Raw genomic sequence first — 26,035 nt, 5'->3', positions numbered from 1 at the left:
TAGTGTCAACATAAACATCTTTAGAAAACTAGCTATATAGTACAATCTCCCCTCAAGCGTCTTATCATGAACATGAAATAAGGTGTCTAATTACATGGGGAAAAAAGTAGCAAGAATATGTACGTGTTTGTGAAGAAATCTAGATTGATATCTATATTGAATAATAATATCATATGGAGCTTTCACCTAAATATAATATTTCGCGCCGTGAGGAGAGAATGAAATCCCAACACATGATGGTACATACAAATACAACACAATATATTTAAGATCGTGTTCAAGAGCTGTCTTCCATTCATACAAGTCTTCTGACGTCTCATCCTAACATTTGAGAAAACAATGAAGAATTTGTATAACCAGACAATTTCAAACGGCAATTAAAAGTAACGACAACTCAATGTCCTTCCTTTATATAGAAATTTAATAGCAAATGAAGAACCTTAAGAGTGAATGCTCACCCATCATGTCCATCGGGAAACAATACAGTGAGCAGTTTCTTGACTTCTCTAACAACAACACTGAAAGATAAAACTCACATTATAAAACAGATCATCAGAATGCTATATAAAGAAGATTTCAACAACAAAAGCTTACCTCCCTGAATTTTTTAAGTCAATACCACCCAATGTCATATTTACTTCACCACCTTTCTGTAAAAGATAGACAAAGCAGCAAAGACATTGAGAGTCTAAGCTGAAGAACAAAAATAGACCCCTCTATTTATTTTTATACACTTTAAGATTAGGCAACAAATGACATAAATGTCAATGTGCCTCTTAGAAGCATATTACATATATAACCTCAAATACCAAAGAAAGTACATCTATTTACATTAAAAAAAATTGTCATATTGCAAGTAAGCCACTTAAGCAATTCCCAAGGATCACAAGGCATGCAAGAATAACTAAGGCAACTTTGCATGCCAAATTCAAGCCTCTAAATCAATCTCAATTCATAAGGAAGCATCAATCTCAATTTTCAGGCATCAATCTTAATTTTCCCACATTGGTAAGTAGGCATCAATCTTAGTTTGTCCACATTTGTCAATAGGCATCAATCTTAATTTCTCACATTCTTAAATAGGTATCAATCTCAATTTCCCACATTCATAAGGAGGCATCCATCTCAATTTTTCCACATTCGTAAATAGCATCCATCTTAATTGTCCAGCCTTCATACATAGGCATCAATATCAACTTTCCCACATTCATAAATAGGCATCACTTTTGATTTATCGCATAGGGAAATAGGCATCAATCTCAATATTCCTACATTCGTAAATAAGCATGATCTCAATTTTCCCACATTCTTAAATAGGAATGCCAAAAGCTATTGAAGAGGACAGATGTAAGCACATAATAAATTGTGACAATGTTTAGCAAGTTTAAAAATCTTTCCTACCCAAAACTAGGGGGAAAGATGAGGGGAAACTAACAAGGGACGCCAACCATATATATAAAAACACTGTCCAATCCTATATTTTGAAGTAAAAGAAAACAATACAGGTATTGAAGTGAAACATTTCATAACTACTTTGAAACTTCATATCTTGCCGGTCACTTGGCACATTATGCAAGATTTGAAAGAAAGCAACCGCGCTGGCAAAAAAAAAGAAAGAAAACAACCACATCTGACCTATGTCTTCTTCCTGATTGTGTAGCCGTTCAATTATGTTCTAAAACTTTAAAGATAGAGACTTGGATCAATATTGTAACTTTGAAGAATGTCAAGAATAAAGCTTGGTTGCCCACCTCAAAACCCCTAGTTTCACAATTTGTAAATTCTTAGTCAACAGACACCAACAAAGAAAAGTATAAAGGGTTAAAAAGAGAAACAGTAACTGTATAACAAGCTGGTCAATTCACAGTTAAACTGCCAGCAGTAAGATTGATTGCCGAGCAAAGATGATGAATCCTTTGGTCCTGCAAGTTCCTTCCATCTCCATCCTCAAATCCGACCATCATTGTGTTATTTTTTTTTCATTGCGAAAATCCAAGTACAAAAGAAACATAGAAAAATAAAGACCAAAAGAGTTACCTTTAGTCGACACCATGGATAAGCGAAAAAGAAACTTTGCCCGTCAAATCTTCTTGAAGGCATAACCGATGTTTTTAGTTATGTAAAACAAAGGCACCAACAACATCAAATGACAGGTAAGGTGCCTGTGCTTGAGAGGTAGAAGTAGTGGCCGACTCTAGAGTTTCCACTGAGGGAGAAAGAGCACCTTTTTGAAGGAACATAATCGAACTCGAAGACGCGAACCGGACCACCAAAGACCCGAGCTGAAGTACAGTAGAGTGACGGCGGCGACAATGCAGTCTGAAAATACAAGAAAACGTCGGCGCTATTTGAGAAGGAAAAGGAGGGAAGGAGAGAAGCAAGTAGCGCGCGAAGAGTTGGGGAGGGAAAATTGCAGAAAAGCTCTGCGGAGGAGGTCGGCATCTCAAAATGACCGTTGGGATCAGGGTTGGGGTGTAAGTCTTTTGTTTTTTTTTGGGGTCCAAGTGGCAGTTCAAGCCCAAAATAAATATGAAAAAATTATAAAAAAGACCGTTAAAATTAAAAAATTATATACAAAGACTCATTCATAAAAATTATTGTCAAAATATATATTAATATTGTAACATGTTTCTATTTGTAATTTTTTTATTTTGACGGTCTTTTTTTACAATCTTTAATATAAAATCCATTTTATAATACAAATTAAATTATAAAATATGTCTCATATTAAAAATGAGAAGAGTATTCACAAATTATAATTATAATTTTTTAAACAAAGTATAGTTCTTAACTAAAAAGTAAGTTTTGTCAGGAAAAAATGTAGGGTTTTTTGGTTTTTGTTTCGCAACTACACCCATTTTTCAGAATTTTTTTTTAAATAAGATATAAAGAATTAAATATATTTGCCGACGAAAAATTACACATGTAATGAATTATATTTTTGTAATAATAATATTATCTCTTATAAAGTAGAATATTTATTTTTTGGCCAGAAAAAATCATATTTATTCTTATTATCTCTTAAAAATATATATTTTTACAATGTATCATTTATTTATTTTTAAGAAATTTTATAACTGATTAGAGATCATGCGAAAAAATATTTTACATAAAATAATATTATAAATATAATACGCATACTAAATTATACTCCTCCGGTCCTTAATATAAGACCCATTTAACTAATTTGATTAAATTAAGGAAGTTAGGTAAGTTAGTTAATTATAAGAAATGTGACACGTTTTTCCTAAAACACCATAATCATCTTTCTTAATACCCTCTCTCCCCTTTCTACTTGATTATAGTTGAGGGAGTATTCATAGGGGTAATTTAGAGAACATTGATAAATATGAGAAGTGGGTCTTATATTTAGGACCAAAACCAACTCAACAATTGGGTTCTATATTAAGGACCGGAGGAGTATATGATATATTTCTTGTCATGAAAAAGATTAAAAGAAAAGAAATAAATGTTCAGTATGGAAGTAGCACGTGAGCTAGGCCCGCACAGTGTGATTGAGACGATGGCTGTATTGTATTTCTTTGGATATGGTTTCCGAAGGTGTGGTTAGATTTGACGAGAACAGAGAAGAATATATGGAAAGGAGAATTTGATTTAAACATTTTCACTTTCCTTTTGGAATGTACTGGGAAGGTTGGCTTGGGGGGGGGGGGGTAGCTAGCTGAGTTTCTTCAAGACCCCAGCAATGGCTTCAAGGAGGCATTTTTCCCTCACACACATAATATGAAAACTCCTTCAAGCAGCAGTTTGGTTTCAAATGGTTACTTGAATTTACTGCTCACTAAGGAATTTGAATGAATGTACTGAAATCAAAATAAAGATTCTGTTAATTTTCTGTCTCAGAATATGCTCAGCACTCTTCAAGCATATTGATTCATTGAATGAAGTGGCAGATTAATGGGAGTCGCAAAATCAGTGAAGTTCAGCCACCTCAGGTGTTCATGAAAGCTTTTGAATTTGAAGAGTGAAGTTCCATATGCATCTCCAAGTACTGCTTCTGAATAAGGAGAAAGCCAAAGCAAATATGTATCAGGAGACAAACAGGCAAATATGCAACGTCCTTTGCATAATCTCATCTCTCTTATTTTACGTTTTCCCCTGATTCATAATAGTAAACGGAATGACCTTGGGTCTGCTATTTAACTCCAAACCGCAATCCTTAATTTCTACATCTCTCTTTGTGCTTCTTTTCCCTTTATCATATACTAGTATATACGTATGTATAACGATTGCTATCACTTCACCTAAAAAAAATGATTGCTATTGTTGTACACTGACAATATCATAACAAACACAAACGTAAGGCAGTTTGACAAGGAAAGAAGTTTGGTCAAACTACGTCGTGATGAGCAATATTTCTTTTTCAGTTTAGTAAAAATTTATGATGATCTTACCCCACTATGAATTAAGGAATGGAGGTTAATTGAGAAATGATCACGTTTAGAACAGAGAATGACATTTTTATTTTCCCCCTAAGCATTACCTGTTCAGGAGACGGAACATGGCGCGTGGCCCAGACAGCCTTGTGTAGATGTATTGTAGTCACTTCCATTTATGGGCGATCATGTTTACATTTGACGTCTCAAAATTATTACTACTCTCGTTTTTAATGTAAAACTCACGTTGTAATTCAATTTATACTACTACCTCCGGTCTTTAATATAAGACCCCGTTTGACTTTTAGTTTGGTCCTAATTATAAGACCCCAATCCATTTTGTCTTTCATATTTATGCATTTTTTCCCAAGATAGTCCTTCTAATAATGATAGTTCTAACCAACACACTTAATTAGCAATGATAATTTAGAAATGACAACACTTATTTGTTACAAATAACTAACTTAACTTACTTCCTTAATCTCCTCAAATTAGTCAACTGGATCTTATAATTAGGACCGGAGGTAGTATAAAATAAGTTTCATATTAAGGTCTGAAAGAATATTAAACTGTTCATGTTTTAAGAATAAAAATATATTTTTATCCGTCTAATATCTATGGTTAAAATCTTGAAAATATTTTATTAAAAATTAAAAAAAAAATCTACTGCCATTAGTGACCCACAAATATAATTTTCTCTTGAACCCGGTTCATTTCCTGATCTTCTACCAGCAGGAATCCAACCAAACACTGCAAACTAATTGTAGTGAATTACATTGATTATAGTCCCTCTAAATAGAAAGGAGAAAGGAAGCTAAACCGTCAAACCCCAACGAAATCACTAAAAGCCTTTACAACCAAACTCATCTCGAAACTATGATAGGCTGAAAACTCGCGAGCTTGTTACCACAAAAACCCAAAAGCAAGGACATTTCTACTGTAAAGGCTAAACTTCGAAACCATAACGAAGTTTAAATCCCAAATTGCATTTTCCTTTTCCAAATTTGGCCAGAAGGGGAAGGAATGAAATGTCAAAACATCTTACGATGAGATTCAGCGTACAATAATGGTTAAGAAAACTCGTATAATCACCCACTGTACATAAAAAGCACTCACCCTGCGATATTCACAATGTCTACTTATAATGTTCCTTTCCTCTGTAGTTGGCTTCATCCACATCACAATCTTTATGTTCAAACTTAAGTTGTTTCATCAAATACCATCACCTACACCAAAGCCAAAGCATAAGTAAACAACCACTCCGTTTTAGATCATTCAACTATTAACTTGGTTCTATTGTAGTACTTAAGCTCATATATCATGAAGACACGTTTCCAGCAGCTGGAGAATAATGTTCAACCATATCCTCTCAAGCCAGGCTTGGCTCAAACACCAGTTGGATCGGTACAAAAATAATATGATAAACCATAAAAGATTGTATGGGTGTTAGTGTAAATATATAATACAAAAACATGGATGGGTAAATTCACACAAAAAAAACTGTACAGTTGAAGATGATGAGCCAAACAAATTGTAGCAGAGAAGACAGAACAGAAACCCGCTTTAAAGGCATTTGAGCATTCAATTTTCATTGGTTCAACTTCACTCTCACCTCTCAACTATCTGAACTGGCTCCGTCACGGATTTAATTGTATACCTAGAAACTTTCCTATAAGCACTTCGAAAAAGATAAAATTTGGGAATATGACTTAATAATAATACTACTACTATCAAGAACAAGACTTCAAAAAGGAAACTACCCCTTCAAGCATGCTAATAATAACAGACACAGAGACGGCCTAGTATTATTCATGTTGAGGGATGTATTGGCAACATGAAGGGACCCGACCTACTGATCCAACTAATTTGCAGCATTCTGAGTTGTCAGAATGCTGCACATCACTGTTTACTACATAAATTGCATCTGCAATTCAAACCAACGATGCCACAAAAACAATCCAACCTACAATCAGTCATTGCACTCCCAAATGGAAACAAACCGTGCATTATGAATCATGTTTTGCACAATTCTGGCAAATGCCATGAGAAGTACAGGCAGTAAACAAAAGTTTCAAATGCTGATGCAAATTACGTTGATAGTTCTAAACACAGTTGATTACAGAGCTTGGCAATCTCTTTTTTTTTTTTTTTTTTTCCTGAGCTGAAACAGAGCTTGGCAATCTAATTCTTTGTAATCTGGGAGAATTCTAATTTTGACAACAAAACCACACAAAAAACTGACAAACTAAGCCCAGCATGAGCCAGTATCTCCGTTAAATGCAATATGAAAATCACCAAATTAACCTCAATTCTAGAAGCTTCCCAACTATTCACAAGCAAATCGTTGCATACAGCTATAATAGAGCAGTAGAGGCAGTTAAAAGAAGTTGATGGTGAGAGAAAACGAAATAGATAAGATAGAGTGTAATAATGTAGGATCCTAAGTAAACTATCACGGAATTGAGACAGCCTTCAGATTCCTTTTATTTTTATGCCTAGATAACAAGAGGCCATAAGCAGCTGAATAGCAAACATGTTCGGTAATTGCAATTATCAAGCTTCACAGAAAACTTTGACACACAACATGCTAATTGATGATGAATTGACAACCACTTCAGTCAGAAAGAAACTAGAAATTATCAAGAGAAAAAACTACCTTCCCACAAACTGGACAGCTCTCACTTCTCTCCATCCATTCGTAAATGCAACTAAGATGAAAATGATGATTGCACTTTGTCAATATCCTTGGGTTCTCTTCAGTGTATTCTGCGAACAAAAATTAACAGCATAAATATGAAACGCCATTAAAGGCCCTCTTATCTTAATAACGCATTTCACACAATCAACAAACTGATCATGCATAAGCAAGCCACAACTCCAGTCGTATAATGAAAACTCAAGATTAGCGGAAAATTCTACCTTCAAGACAAGTTGGGCAAACATCCTCTTCTTCTGATGATGCATAAGCAAGACCAGCTCCAGTTGTATATTTGCTGATGAGAGCCTTACTGAGGACTTAGATTTGTATTCCTTTGATGCATTTTCACAGGAAGATTCATTACATTTGCCTCCGGAATTTAAAGATTCTTGATCCCCATCTATATCACCTGTTAGAGGTTCTGACTCTTCATTCAAATGACTTGAACCTTTGTCATGTCTTGAAGCAAATAAATCACGTGAGCGGAAATGCCTGGGGTCTACGTCATAAGGCAAGGGCCTTGGAGGAGAATGGTACATGTCAGACATCGAATTATCAAGTGATGCTGTAGAAGTCATAGATGCTGCCCCCTGTATAGATGAAGGAAGCGAATGCACTTCCCCCCTGCGGAATATTGCTGTATACTGAAATTTGATAAAATATGAATCAGGCTGTGTTTGTATCATCAACTAGAGCACTCATCAATAACAGAACACATCATACAGAAAAGGTATTGTAGGACTTGAACATTCTACAGACTTCACACCGAGTAAATTAGATTAAGGGATAAAAAAAATCCACTTTTATCATCTAATTGGTAATTAGCTCTTATCTGATTTTGTTTATGTTGTTAAGATGGCAAACTTGTCTCTCCAAATATTGGCGTGCAGATAGCTCATTTTAAGGCTCACTTAAAAATTGTAAGACTTACATAAACAGCCCTAATATTGGGGGATTAGGAGGCATACTTATGACACTGGAGGGATTAAAGACCACTACCCTGAAGAGGAAAATGTAACTAATCCCCCAGCAAAGTACTTCAGTTGCATGTCAAAACGATTAAAGGATGCAAATGTAAATCTTCGGTTAGAAAAACCACATTCAAGAACCACATTATGTAAAATTGTAAATACATATGCCATTTCATAAGCACAGAATTACTAAGAAATCAATATCTCAAGTCATATGGGAAGGAATTGAAAGGACAGTTATATACAAAAGAAAATGAATGAAGGATGTACATATACAACTTTACTTAGCAAAACCTCAGGCCAGAACCTGAAATTACGATAAACCAATATGCTACTCCACTAGCAAACAAGTACATATAAATAGTAACGTCTCAAGTCACAAGGGAAGGATCAAAATCAAATTATGGACAAATAACACATGATATGTAGATGAGAAAAGGTATTAGAAAAAGGTGAGAAGGGGCTACAGCAACCACATTCAAAAAGTTCTGTAAGAAGCAATTGAGACACCCACAATTTCTATATACAGAACTATTTCGATTTACATAATCTTCAAATTCATCAGCACTCATACAACAACAAACAGAACCCATTGTGCCAGCCTCTAGCTCTCTTTAGCTTAAAATATTTCCCTCTTAAACTGCTCAGCTAAAATAGATAGTGCAAGTACATATAAATAGTAACGTCTCAAGTCACAAGGGAAGGAATCAAAATCAAATTATGGACAAATAACACATGATATGTAGATGAGAAAAGGTATTAGAAAAAGGGAGAAGGGGCTACAGCATACCACATTCAAAAAGTTCTGTAAGAAGCAATTGAGACACCCAAATTTCTATATACAGAACTATTTCGATTTACATAATCTTCAAATTCATCAGCACTCATACAACAACAAACAGAACCCATTGTGCCAGCCTCTAGCTCTCTTAGCTTAAAATATTTCCCTCTTAAACTGCTCAGCTAAAATAGATAGTGCAAAACCCAAGTTTTGAGAAAAGAGCCTCCAACAGCATAAGCTGTGCTCTGATCAAGAAGCGAGAGAGGATTCTAAGCTCGCAGAAGTCCCACTGCCCCCGCAAACCAGCCCCCTCCCTCTTTAATTCAGATGCCCCTGCAAAAAGAATAATCAACTCATACTCGTCTTTCTTACATGAAAAGTGCAACAGAATCGAATAAAAGACTATAGAAAAGGTGGGAAAGCTATCAAGGCTGTCATTCAGGCAATTCAAGGCAATTCATACTTCAGTAACTAACATTTACTTTAGAAGCACCAAATGCTGTCATCGAGCAATGCAGCCAATGTCCATGGTCAAAAGCACTTCAAAGGTTACCAATGGAAGATCAGGAGTGCAATATACGAGCAAGCCGTTCAAAACAAAGAAAAACAATACAACTAAGAAATTAATATCGAATAAAAAAACAAAACTCCAAATTTATTTGCTTCGAGGAAAAGATTTCGGTTCTCTGCCACAAAAGGACAATTTCACCTTGACATTTTTCCTCCGAATTGGGAAAAAAATGATCCTTTCCTTCAGTAGTAAGACACACCGATGGATGAACTAACACGAAAATCATTGCTTTCCCATGGCATATTATGATCGCTATTACCAACAAACATGCCAACAGGCAGTCAAGTTCAAACGAGGAATTCGGACGACTAGAAAACCACAGATTACGGGAGAAATCGCATTCAAATTGTCTGAGCGTATCAAAGAAGAAAAATCGACCGAGAAAATTGACGAAAAAGAATACACCCAGTTGAGTTTATCAAACTACGAGACAATCGGAGTGTTCAAATCCACTATCGGATGCAAAAGTAAAACTGCGCAGAGAGGCTTGATGTTAGAAAGAGGAAATACCTGAGCGAGACAGAAAGAGAGAGAGCTGATTGGTAGAGAGAGAATTAGATTGAATGATGATCTTCCGTGAAGACAACGACAGAGGAAGCAGGAAGTCCGAAATTCGGTGGACTAGATGATTCGGAAATCTGATTCTAAAAAAGGATACAATCGTGGGGCTTTTGGAATTTACGGCGAGAATAGCTATGAGTCCACCAAATTAAGGCTGCCCTCCTGGTCTCTCTCCTCTTGTTCCCTTGGCTTGGGTGAGAACCGAGAAGGAATCAAACCCCAACTTTTACTTATAATTAAATAAAAGACTCAAGAGGCAGCCTCACTCCTGTTAATCCCGGCCCCATTCACAAAGTTGCACCGCCTGCGTCGATCGAAATTGAAATTTAAAAAAGCAAAACAAACGAAAAATATTTTTCTTCTCTCATCTACGCGCATGATTCAATGCGGCCCTCCTTGACATATTCATGACAACAAGGCCAAAGATGGTATCGGTATTCGTTATGGCGAGCGATACAATCCGTGCTTTTGTGACCGAATCTGTACCGTAACTCTTACGCTAACGCGCGAACGTTAGTTATTCCTCAATTTTCATTTGCAAATTAACAGAAAATCACGACAAAAAAGAGTGAACAGAGAAAAAAACGAATATGCATTACTAACTCATCTCCTTAAAACTAAATAACTAATTTACAAATACTAAAAAACGAATTTAATTATTTTATTATCTATGATAAATAAGTATTATATTTTTAAAAATTATATATTAATTATGCGTATTAGTATGAAAATCTTTTAACATATACAATCACTATATAGGGACTACTTTAAAAAAATGAATTAAGATTTTTTATTTAAAATTAAATTGGATATCTAACTAGTTTTTATATTTAGGATGAGAGGTAATATGGTGGGTCTAATAACCTAGATAATACCAAACACCTTGTTTTGGTAACAACGAAGCGTAAATATAACAAAAATGTGTGTGGTGTGGGTAACATACATGCCTTATATTTTTCATAGTATATTTTATTTCGTTGAATTATATGGTATTATAATCTGTAAATTCGTGCTCCAAAAAATATAAATTCAAAATTTATCTAGCTGTGTATGCTGATATAAACATGTAATACTATGGTGTAAATATAAATAACTTATTTTAGTTAAAACACCGCATTCACATATACACCTTTTGGTCAACGATATCGTACATTCATATGGAAAACAACATGTAGAAATATTCCCAAAGTTGCTTACTGGAGTAGGTGTGCCAAAGAAGAATTTGCTTTGACTAGTTCTCCTTTGTTTTACCGCAAAACAAGTCTTTCTAGGAAATTTTTTTTTGTCCATTATTATAAATGTTTTTAGAAATCTAAAAGAGCATTTGTATATTTTTCAAGCTGTGTATGATGATTTTAAAAACATTTATATTCTAAACAGGGGGGGCTAATTTTCTTTTGTCGGAGAAAAAGAAAGGTAGTTTCCTTTCCCTTTCTGGAGTCACTATTTTTTTTGCCCCTAAACCCTTTTGGAGTCACTTGCGAGTTGCGACAGCGTCTCCGCTGAGATGGGTAAACAATATTTCCGTGAAGTTGGCCAAAAAAAAAAAAAAAAAACATTTCCATGAAAGTTTCCAATGTGCCGAGGACACATCCGTTTGTTTTTGCTTGCAGTCACACAGGCTTGGGCTTTTCGCAAAAAGAAAATGAAGTGACACGGGCTTAATATTCTCTTATATAACCCATCGTGTTTGGATAAAACAGGAGGTTTTGTTTCTCATAAAAATAGTAATCAAAGTTTAAATTTTTACGGAAAAAAATATTCATATTAATGCCTGATAACAACTCATATAGGACTATTTCCAATAGAAATATGTCTATTCTTAACAAAAGAAAATTCTCTTGCACTTCTCTTGTACTCCTCTTTTCTATTTAATTAAAAGACAATCACAAGTCTTAGCACAGTTAGTATTTAATTAAGTTTCTTAACATCAGCACCCAACCAAAAAAATGATCAAAAGACTGATAGAACTTTTTTATCCTAAATTACATTATTCAATTTATCATACAGATGTATAATTTTATTTTTTTAAGTAATTGTTTTGTAGACTATGATTTTCGTGAAAAAATATATATTAAATAGAAGAAAAATTTGAAAGTTATTAAATTTTAAAAGAGTTAGAAAATTTAAAATCTATTTAATTCTAATAAACTATATTGAGACTGCTTTATAAGTAAAATCAGAGCGGTATGCTATCAATGCAATCTACCAACAACCGTTCATTGCATTTTTCGATTTTTTTCCCAATAAATTATAGATTATAATAATACTTGAATAAGACTTTCTTTATTCTTATTTACAAGTGGCTTTCAACTAATGCACATAAATTAAAAGCATGTTTTTGGAGTGAATCCTAAAGCATGGGTGACACATAAAATTGAATGATTGGTTTAAAAAAAAAAAAAAACATAAGGGCCTGTAATGATAGAAACCTACAAAAACAGGATCAACTGTGATGAGCACTAGGCTCCTCGCATATGTCTGGTATCTAATAAAGAATGTTTATCTAATAAGAACATATCGGCGTTTTAACTCAGCCGATTGACGATTGATGGAGCAACAATTCAATCCAGACTCTCCAACGCGAAAAGAGCCTTAATAATGGAGCTGTGAATTCCATATGAATCGGTACATGACTTGAGCCTCCAGAGAATGACAATTAAGCCCAGGGCCACATAGCCAGCCACTCCTATAATCAGACTACATGGTTGCTTTTAATAGTTCATCCCAATGACTCTTTTAATTCAAGGACAGCAATGGATGTAACATTCATCCTGGGAGCATTTGGGTGTAAAATGAAATCACGTGTTTCATGCAAATACATGCCTGACACTGTTATCATCTAAAAGCTTTAATGGAATTCCCATTCCAATCTTCCCAACAGTCTGGCTGCATACCACTTACAGTTCTGAGTCGTGAATCCCATTAATGAATCAGTCTTTCACCGTTTTCTTATTAAGCGGCTGAAGCCAATCATTGAGAATCTTCTCTAAAATACATTTGTTCTTCTCCCACAAAGTGACAAAGACATTTTTCTTCAACTCAATCTTCTTTCAAATCCCATGCACCCATCACAAAACAATTGAGATTATAACATAGTAAACTCATAGGCAGCTCTCTGGTGGAAGAATTTTCTCTCTCGGAAGTTTTCCTGCATCAACATTTTCTTTATTGCTTCCTTTTCCTGCTACTTTCTTAACTCCAAGTGCATTTCAGAGTTCAAACCAATCTTAAACTTCAAAAATAATATGAAAAAGCATCTCCTATAAAACTGCATCACATGGTCGTGGCCACCACAGTTTATGACTGCTCCTCCTGTGAATCCAGCAAAGACATACTTTCTCTGTGTAATTGTTGGTCATCTGTCATGTCCTGTGGACTCACAGAATATGTGGCTGCTCTCCGTGTCTCGTGAACCAACGGGACTCCAACTGTATCTATTGGCATCTTTAATACCCACTAAAGAACAAACCTTCAACTAAATTGTTCACAGAATGTAGGAGCTTCTCTTTATCTAAACCTTCCCCTCCTCCGAATTACCTTCGTCATTAGACGTTTGGTCGAGGGATATCAGACCTACATTCACTGCTTTCTAGGTTACAGTTGACTGGGTTTTGCATGATTGGAATAAATGACCTGTTTTTGCAGGTCTATATAAGAGGTGTCTCATTTGATTTTCTTATCATGCACATCGAAAAAGAGTCCAGGAAAGATAAGAAAGAAGAAGAGACACACGAGAGCATACTTTGAGCAGTGAATAAGGCTACAGGCCGTCACCTTGTCTTTTGAAGCAGAATCTCTCAGAGAAAAATCCGTAAGAATGCCTTGGTTCCTCGTAATTCTGTTTCTCAGTCTCACATTTGGTAATGTCTCAGAGGCCACGAAGCATCCTTCTGCTGCCGTTGTGGTTGGCACTGTCTACTGTGACACATGTTTTCAACGGGATTTCCCCATGAGCAGCCACTTCATTTCAGGTGGCATCTCAATCACATTCTTCACTTGAGCCTTCCCATATTTGATGCTAATGCTATAATTCTGTATTCTTGCGTACAGGGGCATCAGTTGCTGTGGAATGCAAAGACGGGAATTCAAAACCAAAATTCAGGAAAGAAGCAAAGACAGACGAACAAGGGGAGTTTAAAGTGCAGCTTCCTTTCTCAGTGAGCAAACACGTGAAGAGAATCAAGGGATGCACTGTGAAACTGGTAAGTAGCAGTGAGCCATATTGTGCAGTGGCTTCAGCAGCAACGTCTTCTTCGCTTCGTCTCAAATCGAGGAAGCAAGGAGAGCACGTATTCTCTGCTGGGTTTTTCTCTTTCAAGCCTCTTAAACAGCCAAACCTCTGCAACCAGAAACCAAGAATTGAGAATTCCAAGCAAGTTGGTTCCTTGAAAACTGCGTTTTCTCCAAACGTAGATTCAACATTTCCGCCACCCATTCAGGACCCACCGACAAGGGATGGTTTTCTTCCTCCTCTTCCTCAATTACCAGAGATTCCTCCTCTGCCACCCCTTCCGAAAATGCAATGGCCATTTCCAGTCCCAGGAAGAAGAGTGAAAAACTCAATCAAACCTCAGTTTTCAGATAGGAAAGTAGCTCGACCTGACACGTTCCCCTTGCCGTCTTACCCAATTCCATTACCGCCAGGTATCCCCAACCCCCGCCTTGGTCCTTTTCAGCCACCTCCTCTGATTCCGAGTCCACCAGGCACACCGCCATTGAACCCTAATCCCCCACCAGGACCGGGTCTAACTCCATCTCCACAGACGGGTCTTCCTCCTTTCCCATTCTGGCCTCCACCTGGTGCACCCCCCGCTGCTTCTTCAAAGAATTCTGCTCCTTGATAAGATGGAATCCATCTATGGGTAGTCATGCAATAATTCCTTCCGCTAGAGCATGTTGTTTACTTTTCTTCGCAAAAGCTAGTAGTAACGTGAAGATGGATAGATGCGCACCGCAAGCTAATCATCATTGAAGAGTTGGGATATGGACATTGTCCTAATAAATAAATAAACATTTGTCGACTCTCTTGAGTGTGGGAATTTGTCTGTCCATGCGATGATCTTTTCGGGGAAAAAACGTTCTGATTAGGTTGTGTCATGAAGACTTGATGCTAAGAGTAAAACGCGGATCACAATATATCAGTTTATTCATGTAAACCAGATTAATGCTAAATCTGTTCATCATATTCATGCGTGGACGGTAAGAATTTGACCTGAGGCGCTATTAATCAACTCATGATAAATCTGTTCATCATATTGCAAATTAAATAATTCCTTATAGACATATACTGATCGGATTTGGAGAATGCATGATAAATCATTTCTATCATATTCACACTATAAATCATTGCTTAAGAAATACAAAAAAAAAAAAAAAAAGCGTTCGGCGAAAACTTAGTTTTAATCGTTATAAAAATAATGAATTTTGATTTTGATCTATATATTTTATTTTTTATTTATTTTTATATTTAATTCGGTTTAAGATTTATGGCTTTTTCTTGGTGACCGTTAGACCAATTCTTTGTTAGTATATACTCCTTATCATTTAAATGTTAGCATATATAATTTCATAAGAATTTGATTTTGAATTTAATTAAACAAAAGAACCAAAATCAAATGCATGGTGATTTTGATTGACAATATCAATTTTAAGTGGAACAATTGATTTTCACTGCTGGCAAAAAAAGTGATTTTCACTAATAAAATCTGATTTTTCAACATTTAAATTCACATTTTATTTCCTTATTTTTAAATATAATCTTGTTAATTGGAGCGAGTGCAATTGTTTTTAAGTGATGCAATTCTCGTTTAATTAGGTGCAATAATATGTCGTTAATAAATAAAAGAATCAAAATCAAAGCCCATCAAAAATATAAATTGAAAAAAGCAGTTCAAATGCGTGGTGATTTTGATTGACAATATCAATTTTAAGTGGAGCAATTGTTTTTCACTAATAAAAGCTGACTTTTCAACATTTAAATTCACATTTTATTTCCTTATTTTTAAATATAATCTTGTTAATTTGAGCGAGTGCAATCATTTTTAAGTGATGCAGTTCTTATTCAATTATGTGTAATATATCTTTTTTTTTTGTTAGGTATGCGCAATATGTTTTTAATTACACGCAAATGATATTTGCATTGAAAGTTTTTGTATGTAATTGAAAATAAGTTATTACATAACATTGGAGAGTGGTTGTATCACGAAGTAATCGTCCTTACAAAGAAATTTTGCCAAATGGGAAGTGTTTCCCCTAATAATTTTACTTGCTATTTGTTGTTGTCATAACTATACATGACTATATGAGCCCTTATCTAATATATTATCTCTGGTTTTTAATATAAAATCTTGTTTGACTTTTATTTTGATTTTAAATACAAGACTCTAATTCACCTTATCTCTCATATTTATATATATTTTTTCAAAATAATCATTTTAACAATAGTAGTTCTAATCAATACATTTGATTAGCAAGGATATTTTAGAAAAGACAACACCTATTTAGGACAGATAACTAACTCAATTTATTTTTTTAATTTTCTCAAATTAGTCAACTAGTTTTTATAATTAGAACCAGAAATAATATCAAGTTGAAAAAAACACATACACTACAAAAAAAAATGAATTGGAATATCTTTTCCCTAGATTGGACAGGGCACGCCAAAAATGAACACAGAAGGCCCGAAGCAAGATAGTGATTGCCTCCTTGGACTTTACTCCTCAGGCATCGCAGATAATGATAAAAACATCAGTCATAACTCATAAGATGCTTTTTTTATATATATATACTCCTCCGGTCCTTAATATAAGACCCATTTAACTAATTTGATTAGATTAAGGAAGTTAGGTAAGTTAGTTAATTATAAGAAAAGTGAGACATTTTTCCTAAAACACCATAATCATTTTTCTTAATACCCCATCTCTCTCTTTTACTTGATTATGGTTGAGGGAGTATTCATAGGGGTAATTTAGAGAAAATTGATAAATATAAGAAAGGGGTCTTATATTTAGGACCAAAACCAACTTGAGAATTGGGTCCTATATTAAGGACCGGAGGAGTATATATATAAAAAGGAAAAGTGATAATTATTAAATTATAAAAGCACTACAATAAACAGGTTAAAAAAAGAGAGAAGGAACGCCTAACATTATTAGCGAATAAATTACAAGTTATAAGATGCTTCGCCTTTATTTTTTGGGGAAATCTAAAAAAACTATCTTTAAATTTTAAAATTTTAAATCAGACTTTCACTAGATTTTAATAATATTTGATAGTATTTAAAAATCAAATAACAACACGTTTTTGTAATTATTCTTAATTCTTAATTTAAAATTTTAGAGTTATTTTTTAAAATTTTTTTTCTTATCTCTTTTTCACCCCTCAAAAAGGACATTTCAGTTTACTCATTTATATGGTGCTTACATGCATAATTGTTTTTATCAAACTTATATGCATAATTTAAACACAGAGAAAGCTAATCTCGATATTAATGGCGCCTTTGACAAACCCGGGCAGTAATTTTAAAAGTAAAAATTCCAAATTTTTTGTATATTTAAGAATTTCATTGTCAAACATTTATTTCTGTACAAGATATATTCGTTACTATTTATTTTTGTTACATGACGGATGAAAAGATTTAAAATGACCCCTCCATTATTTAAAAGAATGAGAATCTTAAATATATGAATCTACTTGTATTTTCAATTTTCACTTTATAAACGATAAATATGAATCGAATAATAACATTATCTTTAAAGCATGGAAAATACGATTTTTTTAAAAAAATTACAAAGTAAAATCCACATAATTTTTCCAATAACACGATCAATATATTTAAATAAAACCTCTACGTTACTTTCACACTAACATCAGTAATTTTTAGATATTTTAAAAATTATATGTGCACAAAACCTTATTATAAAGAGGACGAGACCTTAGTAAAAGTTTATATAGTTATCATTACAAGGTCAAACAAAAGATATAGTTACCATTAAAGCACTTCTACTAATTTATGTCAAGAGTACAATATGCTAAAATATAAAAAAAAATTTATCATTACATACTTATTAATTTTGATGTAAACACTTATTAAAATGGATTTTTTCTGGCCGGATGTAAAATGGCTAACCAAACTTCTATTAGTAGGTTACTTAAAGATCTGTTTGGATCAATGGTTAAAAAAGTAGCTTATTATTAATTTAATTTTTGAAAAAGTGAGTTGGATGATGTGAATTGTGTTTGTATTGGATTTTTATAAAAATTAGTTTGTAAAAGTTAAATTAAGTAGAAAGTGGTTTGGATTATGATTGAATAAAAATATATTTAATTTGTATAATTACCAAAATAGGTATAAGTTTTATTAGATAATGAAAAATAATATAAAATTTTTTACATAATACCATGAATTTAAATTAGTAAGTTTAGTTTATATAATTACCCAAACCAGTATGAGTTTTATAAAATAATGATAAATGAATTTAAATTATTTTAATACAATAAAAAAAGAAGAAGTATGAGCTGTGTCTAGGCGAAACAAGTTTCAATTTGGAACAAGAGGTTTGGGTGAAATAAACGACAGAATAATAGCGGGGGAACGAGAAAAAAAATAAAATTTTCTGACAATTCCAATAATCTTAAACACGATTTCACTTCAATAAGTTACTTCATATCAGCTTATCTTTAAGTTCGTTTCAATCCAGCTTTTTGTGTCCAACTACAATGACTTATAAGCTTTGTCAAACTCCTTTCAACTTTTTAAATGGGCTTATCAGGAAAATAAGTTATTTTTGGGGCTTAATAGCTTAATCAAATAGGGGATAAATTTGTCTCAATTGTTAACCCGATCCCTAAAATCTAATATTTATCAATTAAACTCCTAAAATTTTATAATGGTATACAACTAATCCTCATAACTCAAAAGGAAAAATAAAATCATGAGACTATGAAACTTTTAATGGAGACAAATTCAGGTAAAAAATGTTATTATTCCTAAATTAAACTCCTTTTTTTTTTAGATGCGAAAATTAAACTCAGTTGGAGTAGCCCCACGTGGGATTCGCAGGGTCCAGTGGGGCCCACGTGGCGAAATTATGTGCGTGAAGTACCAGTGTCTGACTGTCTGTCACTATTATGTTGTCAATTCACAACATTAAATGAAATAAAAATAATAATAAATATATTAAATCCGTTCAACCTCGTCGGCTGAAGCCGTACTGTCTTTTTCTTGTTGAAGGGAAGTTAGAGAAACTTCCGAGAGCGGGAGTGCCAAACGGAGCCGCTTCTTTCGCGGCTTTTGATGTAGAACATCAATCTATCCAATCCTGGCCGTTCATCTTCAACCTTTCTCCTAGTATCAGCCCTCTGTCCACGGCGGGGGCTCTGCCTGAACCTCTGCCCTCCCGATTCTGATCTCCCACTTGCCGGTGAGTCTCTTCTTCGGTTTTTGCTTTTGTAATTTTGAATGCAATTCACTTAGCATCGACTCTGTTGTTATTGCTTCTTTCTTTCTTTCTTCCTTCCTTCCGGTTTGAAAAACATCGGGTTGAATTGAGTTTTTATGTTTAATTCTTCTTCCTGGTTTTGGGTTCACATTTCACTTTTTGAGGTATCGAAAGTGCCTTTCCTTCCCCCCCCCCTTTCGATCATGTTTTATTTTACATTGACGTGGCAAAATTCTTCAGTTCTCATAATAGATGTTAAGGATGGGCAGGAATGCGTGGCGGAAATCTCTACTCATAAGATTCTTGCATGTTTGCTCTTACCGGAGCCCGAAGCGGGGGAGAATCCTATCCGATTAATTATTTTTCACTTTAAATCTTAAATGTTTGCACAATAGAACGTTATCCGATTGGATTTATAAATTTGCTGGTAAAAAATTAGGCATGTTAGATATTTGATACCTGAATTATTTTAATCCATTTCTCCAAGCCCTTTTCACCGATTTATCAGTTCGATATGTCTCTTGGTGTTTTTGTGGTTCCTATAGGATTAAATTACTGATCAGTGAATTTCTCGTTGAGTTTTCTTCGAGCTTTCTGGCGTCTAATCACTATGTTGACAACTTGATAATTTTTTTTTTTCAGTATTATTATTTGTTACTCGCGAGTTGATTATTCTGAATGGTATTCGACTGATTCAAGAGTAAATTAATGCTTATTAGAAATGAGACGTCTTTCTGTTTTCATTTTCTAGACATTTCTCCGAGGCCTTTGATAGACATGAGGAACCGGGTTATGCTGTCCCTTCAAGAGGAACACAATAAAATTTCTCAAATTTTGACCGTTCAATTTTAAGAAAAATTTTTAATCTAAATTTTCATTTTATATTCTGTTTCATTAAAAAATTAAATTTAAAATAAAATAAAATAAAAGTAAAAATAAAATCTTGAGGTCCAGAAGAAGCACCCCCTTTACTGCTCCAAGAGAAGCAGCAGAAAATTTGTTTTCAAGGATACACACACCACATCTGTGCCTTTCCGTTTGTTTCTAAGTCTCCCAATTGGTATTGTACAGTCAGATCTTGGAGCTCAATAATTAAACATGACATGGATGGAATGACTAGCTTCTATGAATTATGAAGGTTATTTGTAGGTAAGTAGTTCGGCTGTTAGGACTTTTGCAAGGCTCTGATGCTCTGGTTTTTTATTCTTTTGAATAATAATTTCTTAAGTGCTGTGTTTTACAAAATTAAGCCAGAATAGTCTTCTTCTTCTTCTTTCAATGGATGCTATTTTATGATACAATTGAGACCAAGATGATGAAGAAAACGGAAAGGAATTTGGTGGTGTGAAAAAAAGAAGAAGAAGGTTATATGCAGGTTTTTATATTCATGCTATCTAGTTTCTTAATTAAAACTAAAATATGAGACATTACGAGTGCATTGGTTTTTTTCTTGGCGCATTACTGTTGCAGCTTAGCATCAAGATGCATACTGAGAAGCATAAATTTAAGTGTAGCACTGTAGCCATTAATCTCTACAATTATGTATCTTTTGGTTTGTTTAGTTTTAATGAACTTCTGTTACCAGGTCACATTTCCAATGTAGTGGTTTGACCATGTGTAATAAGCTTTACAAATAAAGCTTCTTCTATGTGAGAACCGTTGGAGGATTTCAGATCTTACCTACTTGACTATGATTTTTCACGGCAGAAACTCTTTCCTTCAACATCAAGTGCCAGCATCTGAGTTCAGTGTTTGCGTGAGAGAAGAACTCTCTGCCACTGTCACCTCTGCTGCTGGCTTTGAAGTTTGCATCTTCTCCTTTTCCTTCCACGTATCCTGATCTGGATACCTGTATGCATGCTGAGATGGCTGTTGCAACCTTCAAGGGACCTGCTAATGGTGAATGTTGTGGGAATAAAAGAATGGAACGAAAGCCTTCTGGAAAGAGGCGAGTATTTGTGCAGACGGAAAGTGGCTCTGTTTTGGGAATAGAGTTAGATGGAAGTGACAATGCCCATACTGTGAAGACTAAGCTACGACTTGCATTAAATGTTCCAACTGAGGAAAGTTCACTTATATGTGGTGATATGGTCTTAAAAAATGATCTGAGTGAAGTTAGGAATGATTCTCCACTTCTTCTCACCAGGAACTTTTTGCATAGGAGCTCATCTACCCCATGTCTGTCACCTACTGGTAGAGATCTTCAGCAGAGAGATCAGAGTGGACCAATTGAAATATTAGGTTACTCAGATCAATTTGCTAGAACAAAACAACTGGTTGATGATATTATGAAAGCATTAAAATTTGGTGTTGAACCAATCCCCATTCAGAGAGGACTGGGAGGTGCTTATTATTTTAGGAACTGCCATGGTGAAAATATTGCTATTGTAAAACCAACAGACGAGGAACCTTATGCACCAAACAACCCAAAAGGCTTTGTTGGCAAAGCCCTTGGACAGCCAGGATTGAAACGTTCTGTGCGTGTTGGGGAGACAGGGTTCAGAGAAGTCATAGCTTACCTTCTTGACCATGATAATTTTGCTGACGTGCCACCTACTGCCCTTGTGAAAATCACACATTCTATATTTAACATAAATGGTGGGGTAAATGGTAATATGCATCAGAGGAGACAGCAGACCAGCAAGATAGCATCCCTACAACAGTACGTTCCTCATGATTTTGATGCAAGTGATCATGGAACTTCAAGTTTTCCTGTTTCTGCTGTGCATAGGATAGGGATCTTGGACATACGAATTTTTAACACAGACAGACATGCGGGAAATCTTTTGGTCAGGAAGCTTGATGAGGTTGGAAGTTTTGGCCAGGTGGAGCTTGTTCCTATCGATCATGGTCTTTGCCTTCCTGAAAGCTTGGAAGATCCTTATTTTGAGTGGATCCATTGGCCGCAGGCATCAATTCCTTTCTCAGAAGATGAGCTGGATTATATATACAATCTAGATCCATTTCGTGACTCAGAATTACTGAGGATGGAAGTGCCTGTTATTCGAGAAGCATGCTTGAGGATTTTGGTTCTCTGTACAATCTTCCTTAAGGAGGCAGCAGCTTTTGGTCTTTGTCTAGCTGAAATTGGTGACATGATGAGCAGGGAATTTAAGGGTCATGATGAAGAGCCCAGTGAGTTTGAGCTTATATGTATCGAAGCAAGGAAACTGTTAGATCAGGAAGAATTCTCTTCTCCTGAAGCAGAGCCAGGAGACAAAGATGTGATTCAGTTTCATATAGACTGTGAGGATCATGATTTGGACTATACTGCAAATATAGAGAAGCAACTAAAAATAAGCTCAGGCAAACATGGAACCAAGGTTGGGAGTGGGAGAAACCCTTTTTCTTCTAAACTGGAGGAGATTGTGATGGAGGACGATGGAGAGATTGAAGAGGAGTTGCCCCCAAGGTCAGGTGAATGCACTAGTCCTGAAGAAAATTGGGTGCCTAATGTTGCGAAGCTGTCGGTGTCTATGAGAAACGCTAATATTGGTGAAAAAAGTTGGCAACACCAGGGTGTAAAACAAAAGACTGGCTGTTTGGCCAGTACGTCATCTGGAAACAGGACTGTGAACGAGTTGCCTGCAAGTAGTAGTTTTGTAAAGCTATCGGATATGGATGAAGAGAAGTGGAACCAATTTCTTGAGAATTTTCAGAGGTTGTTGAATCTGGCTTTTGTTAGCCGCAAGCGACGGCTTGTGGGCCAGAGGCAGAGGCTTGGAACCTCCTGCCAATTTTAGGGGCATCATCAAGTTACATTACGGAGGGAACCATTAAAACTCTGAATAAAGACTTTGATGTGTCAAGTGATAGCCTGAACTATACATATGGATGCAGAAGCTATAGTTCCGTGTGTCTGAACATGAGTATTTAGTTGCCATAGATTATGAGTAGCTTGGCGGAGAAAGCTTTTGCATCAGCATGTAGAGCTGAGGTCTTACCATATATGTGGAGATTGTGTTCTAGATATGTTTCCGCTTTAAGTTCACTTAGTATGATGAATAAATCAGATCAGAGAAATGCACGAAAATAAATTTGCCTTGGGGCAAAACCTGTGCTTCTCTTGGGGAGCTATAAACAAGTTGTGTTGCTGTAATTCTTCTGTTGCCTAAAGTTATTACAGTTATTTATTAAATTATTTTGTCAGATTTCATCTCATACTCAAGGTGTAAGCGGTGCATTTGTCACGACGTGCCCACATCGCCTAGCCATATAAGATTGAAAAATTTGTTCCTATATCCCTTCTCTTCAACAAGCTTCCAAAGTACCATGCTTCTAAATGTTTATTTTCTGTGGGTGCTCTTATTTGGGTATACCCAAAACTCGAACTTGAACAAAGCAACGGCCAACGTGGGGTCTGTTTCATGGGAAGCACGCGGCCCCCCCCCCCCTTTTGGGTTCCTGTTCCTACTCCTTCGTTTTCCCTTCTGATTTTGTTGCTTATTAATCAATTGGTTATAGACAACTTTTGATTTGCTTTTGATGGTGTGAAGTTATTAAACGTCTGCAACAAATATGGATAATGAACTTTTTTTTTTTTGGCAAGAATATGAATAATGAACTTGTACATGGCCGAACAGACCTCCGTTCAAAGAAGAACCACCAGCGAATCTAGGACGCTCAAAGCTGGCCACGGTTGACTCCTTGCATTTTTCTTTTCCAAATACTCAAGTCTGGGGATTCAAGAAAAGCTGTAAGAAGATAAAAGAAAGGGAGAGATTTTAATTGGAAAAAAGAAAAGAGAAGGGGAGGAAAGTTTTTAATACAAGGGAGGAATTTTAAAAAAAATCCTAAATAAATAATTGTTAAATTTTAAAATTCTAAATCAGTATTAGATATTATATTCGTAAAAAAAATTACTACGCTCAAAAAATAAATAACAACACATTTTTATAGTAATTTTAAATTTTAAATTTTAAATTTTAACAGTTATTTTTTAAAATTTTTTTTGAATTTTAATGGTATTTTGTTTAGTTTAAGAGAAGAGGGAGAGAGCGAAATTTTTATATAAAAAATTTTATCCTCATTTTATTTTTATACAATGAAATTTTTTTATATACATTTTGAAATAAAAAGAGTCATTATTATCACATAATTATAATATTATATATTAACAGCATTCTTCCTGACGTATTAATGGTATATATATATATATATATATTATAAAAAGTATTAAAATAACATAATATAGATAACTACTGAAACAAGAAGATGCGGGGGAATGGGGATGATTTCACCGAAAGAAAAGATGTTGGGGATGAACCACGGACGGAGACGGGATATCGGGAAAAACAAAGAAAAAGAGGCGGCGAGCTGGAAGCAACAGAGAGAAAGATATTTGAATCCAGGAGCTACAACCTTCGTGAGAGCCATCAACCATGGGTCTGTTTGGGTAGCACCCCAAACCATGGTTTGGGGACCCAAACCATGGTTTGGGGAATAATCTACCCAAACACCCCTCTTAAAATCAAAACCATGGTTTTGGGTCAAAACCATGGTTTTGACTCCAAAACCATGGTTTTGGAAAAAGCAAAATTTTTTTGCTTTTGGAGAAAGAAGGGAGAGTGTGAGGGCCTATATGATATGTATCTTGTTATTTTTTTTATAAACATATTTTTTTATAAATATATTTAATCTTATATTTTATAAATATATATACACATTAATTATTTATTAATTATATTATCTTATGTATTATTAATTATGTTGGTAAAAAACATATTATTAATAATTTTATTCCTTCAAATTAAAATATATCATAAAATCTATTTTTTCTGTAATTATCATATTAACTTATGTCTTTTTTTTAGTAATTTGTATATATAAAAAGTGCTTCTGATAACAACTATCCAAACACTCTCACTTCTCAGAATCACTTTTTTACAAAATCTATTCTTCACAGAATCTATTTTCCCCAGAATCTATTCTCCAAAATCACTTTTCCAAACCACGGTTTGGTTTCATCCAAACACACCCCATGTCAAGGAGTAGGAGAGGAGAAGGAGAAAGAAGATGAAGATTGGGTGTCGGAGAGCTAATGAGGAACGTGGGCAAAATATTATTGTTAATTAGATCACTTATGAAAATTTCTTAATATATGTAATCACCATAATAAATATTTGTAAGCAAAATAAATAAATATCGAAAACCAAAAATGGTATTAGTTTTCAGAAAAATAATGGATTGTAGTGTTATTATATCTAGAATCAAATTAAATATCTAGCAAACTCTTATATCAAAAACCAAAAGTGATATTAGTTCTTTTTTGGGAAAATTGCAAAAAAAGACCTTAGAATTGCAAAAACGCAGATAGGGACCCTTGACAACTTCACTTTGGGTTTTGACAACTTCAGGGCATATTATTCTTGTCAAAACCCAAAGTGAAGTTGTCAAGGGTCCCTATCTGCGTTTTTACAATTCCAAGGTCTTTTTTTGTAATTTCCCCTTCTTTTTTCCCCCTCTGGAAAAAAGCGGTATTAGTTGAATCTAATCTAAGCCCTTTTGCGGTATATTTGACAATTCAGATCTACAGTGAACATTAAGTGAAAGGAAATGTTGTCATGGTTGACTCCCATTCTCTTTGATAGACATTGAAATAAGCTCATTGACC

At 34.6% G+C, this 26,035-nt stretch overlaps 3 protein-coding genes and 1 pseudogene across 4 annotated transcripts; 2 read left to right on the top strand and 2 right to left on the bottom strand.

The window, feature by feature from the left end:
* Positions 1-8: 8 nt before the first annotated feature.
* On the bottom strand, positions 9-2,219 carry LOC114722939 (uncharacterized). Its single transcript, XM_028909060.1, has 4 exons — positions 2,038-2,219; positions 595-650; positions 459-518; positions 9-321 (listed from the first exon to the last, which is right to left on the bottom strand). The coding sequence occupies exons 1-4, from the start codon at positions 2,098-2,100 to the stop codon at positions 183-185; spliced, it is 318 nt and encodes a 105-aa protein (XP_028764893.1). The 5' UTR covers positions 2,101-2,219; the 3' UTR covers positions 9-182.
* A 3,109-nt stretch (positions 2,220-5,328) lies between these two features.
* Positions 5,329-8,726, bottom strand: LOC114722821 (E3 ubiquitin-protein ligase At3g02290-like; annotated as a pseudogene).
* A 4,369-nt stretch (positions 8,727-13,095) lies between these two features.
* Positions 13,096-15,160, top strand: LOC114722961 (formin-2-like). The gene is made up of 2 exons (XM_028909081.1): positions 13,096-13,953; positions 14,033-15,160. Exons 1-2 carry the CDS (start codon positions 13,800-13,802, stop codon positions 14,821-14,823), a joined length of 945 nt encoding a protein of 314 aa, XP_028764914.1. The 5' UTR covers positions 13,096-13,799; the 3' UTR covers positions 14,824-15,160.
* Positions 15,161-19,209: 4,049 nt separating this feature from the next.
* On the top strand, positions 19,210-23,663 carry LOC114722959 (phosphatidylinositol 4-kinase gamma 7-like). 2 transcript variants are annotated; one of them, XM_028909078.1, is made up of 3 exons: positions 19,210-19,404; positions 20,494-20,571; positions 21,008-23,663. In XM_028909078.1, exon 3 carries the CDS (start codon positions 21,276-21,278, stop codon positions 23,163-23,165), a length of 1,890 nt encoding a protein of 629 aa, XP_028764911.1. In that variant the 5' UTR covers positions 19,210-19,404; positions 20,494-20,571; positions 21,008-21,275; the 3' UTR covers positions 23,166-23,663. The 2 variants fall into 2 exon arrangements, with proteins under 2 accessions (XP_028764911.1, XP_028764910.1); XM_028909077.1 differs by lacking the exon at positions 20,494-20,571.
* The last annotated feature ends 2,372 nt before the right edge of the window (positions 23,664-26,035 follow it).

The sequence above is a fragment of the Neltuma alba genome, unplaced genomic scaffold (genome assembly GCF_004799145.2).
Source record: "Neltuma alba isolate B1F8T4 unplaced genomic scaffold, ASM479914v2 tig00012116_pilon, whole genome shotgun sequence".
Lineage (NCBI taxonomy): Eukaryota > Viridiplantae > Streptophyta > Magnoliopsida > Fabales > Fabaceae > Neltuma > Neltuma alba.
The sequence above is the reverse complement of the archived record's forward strand: the minus strand, read 5'-3'. Positions and strand labels throughout refer to the sequence as shown.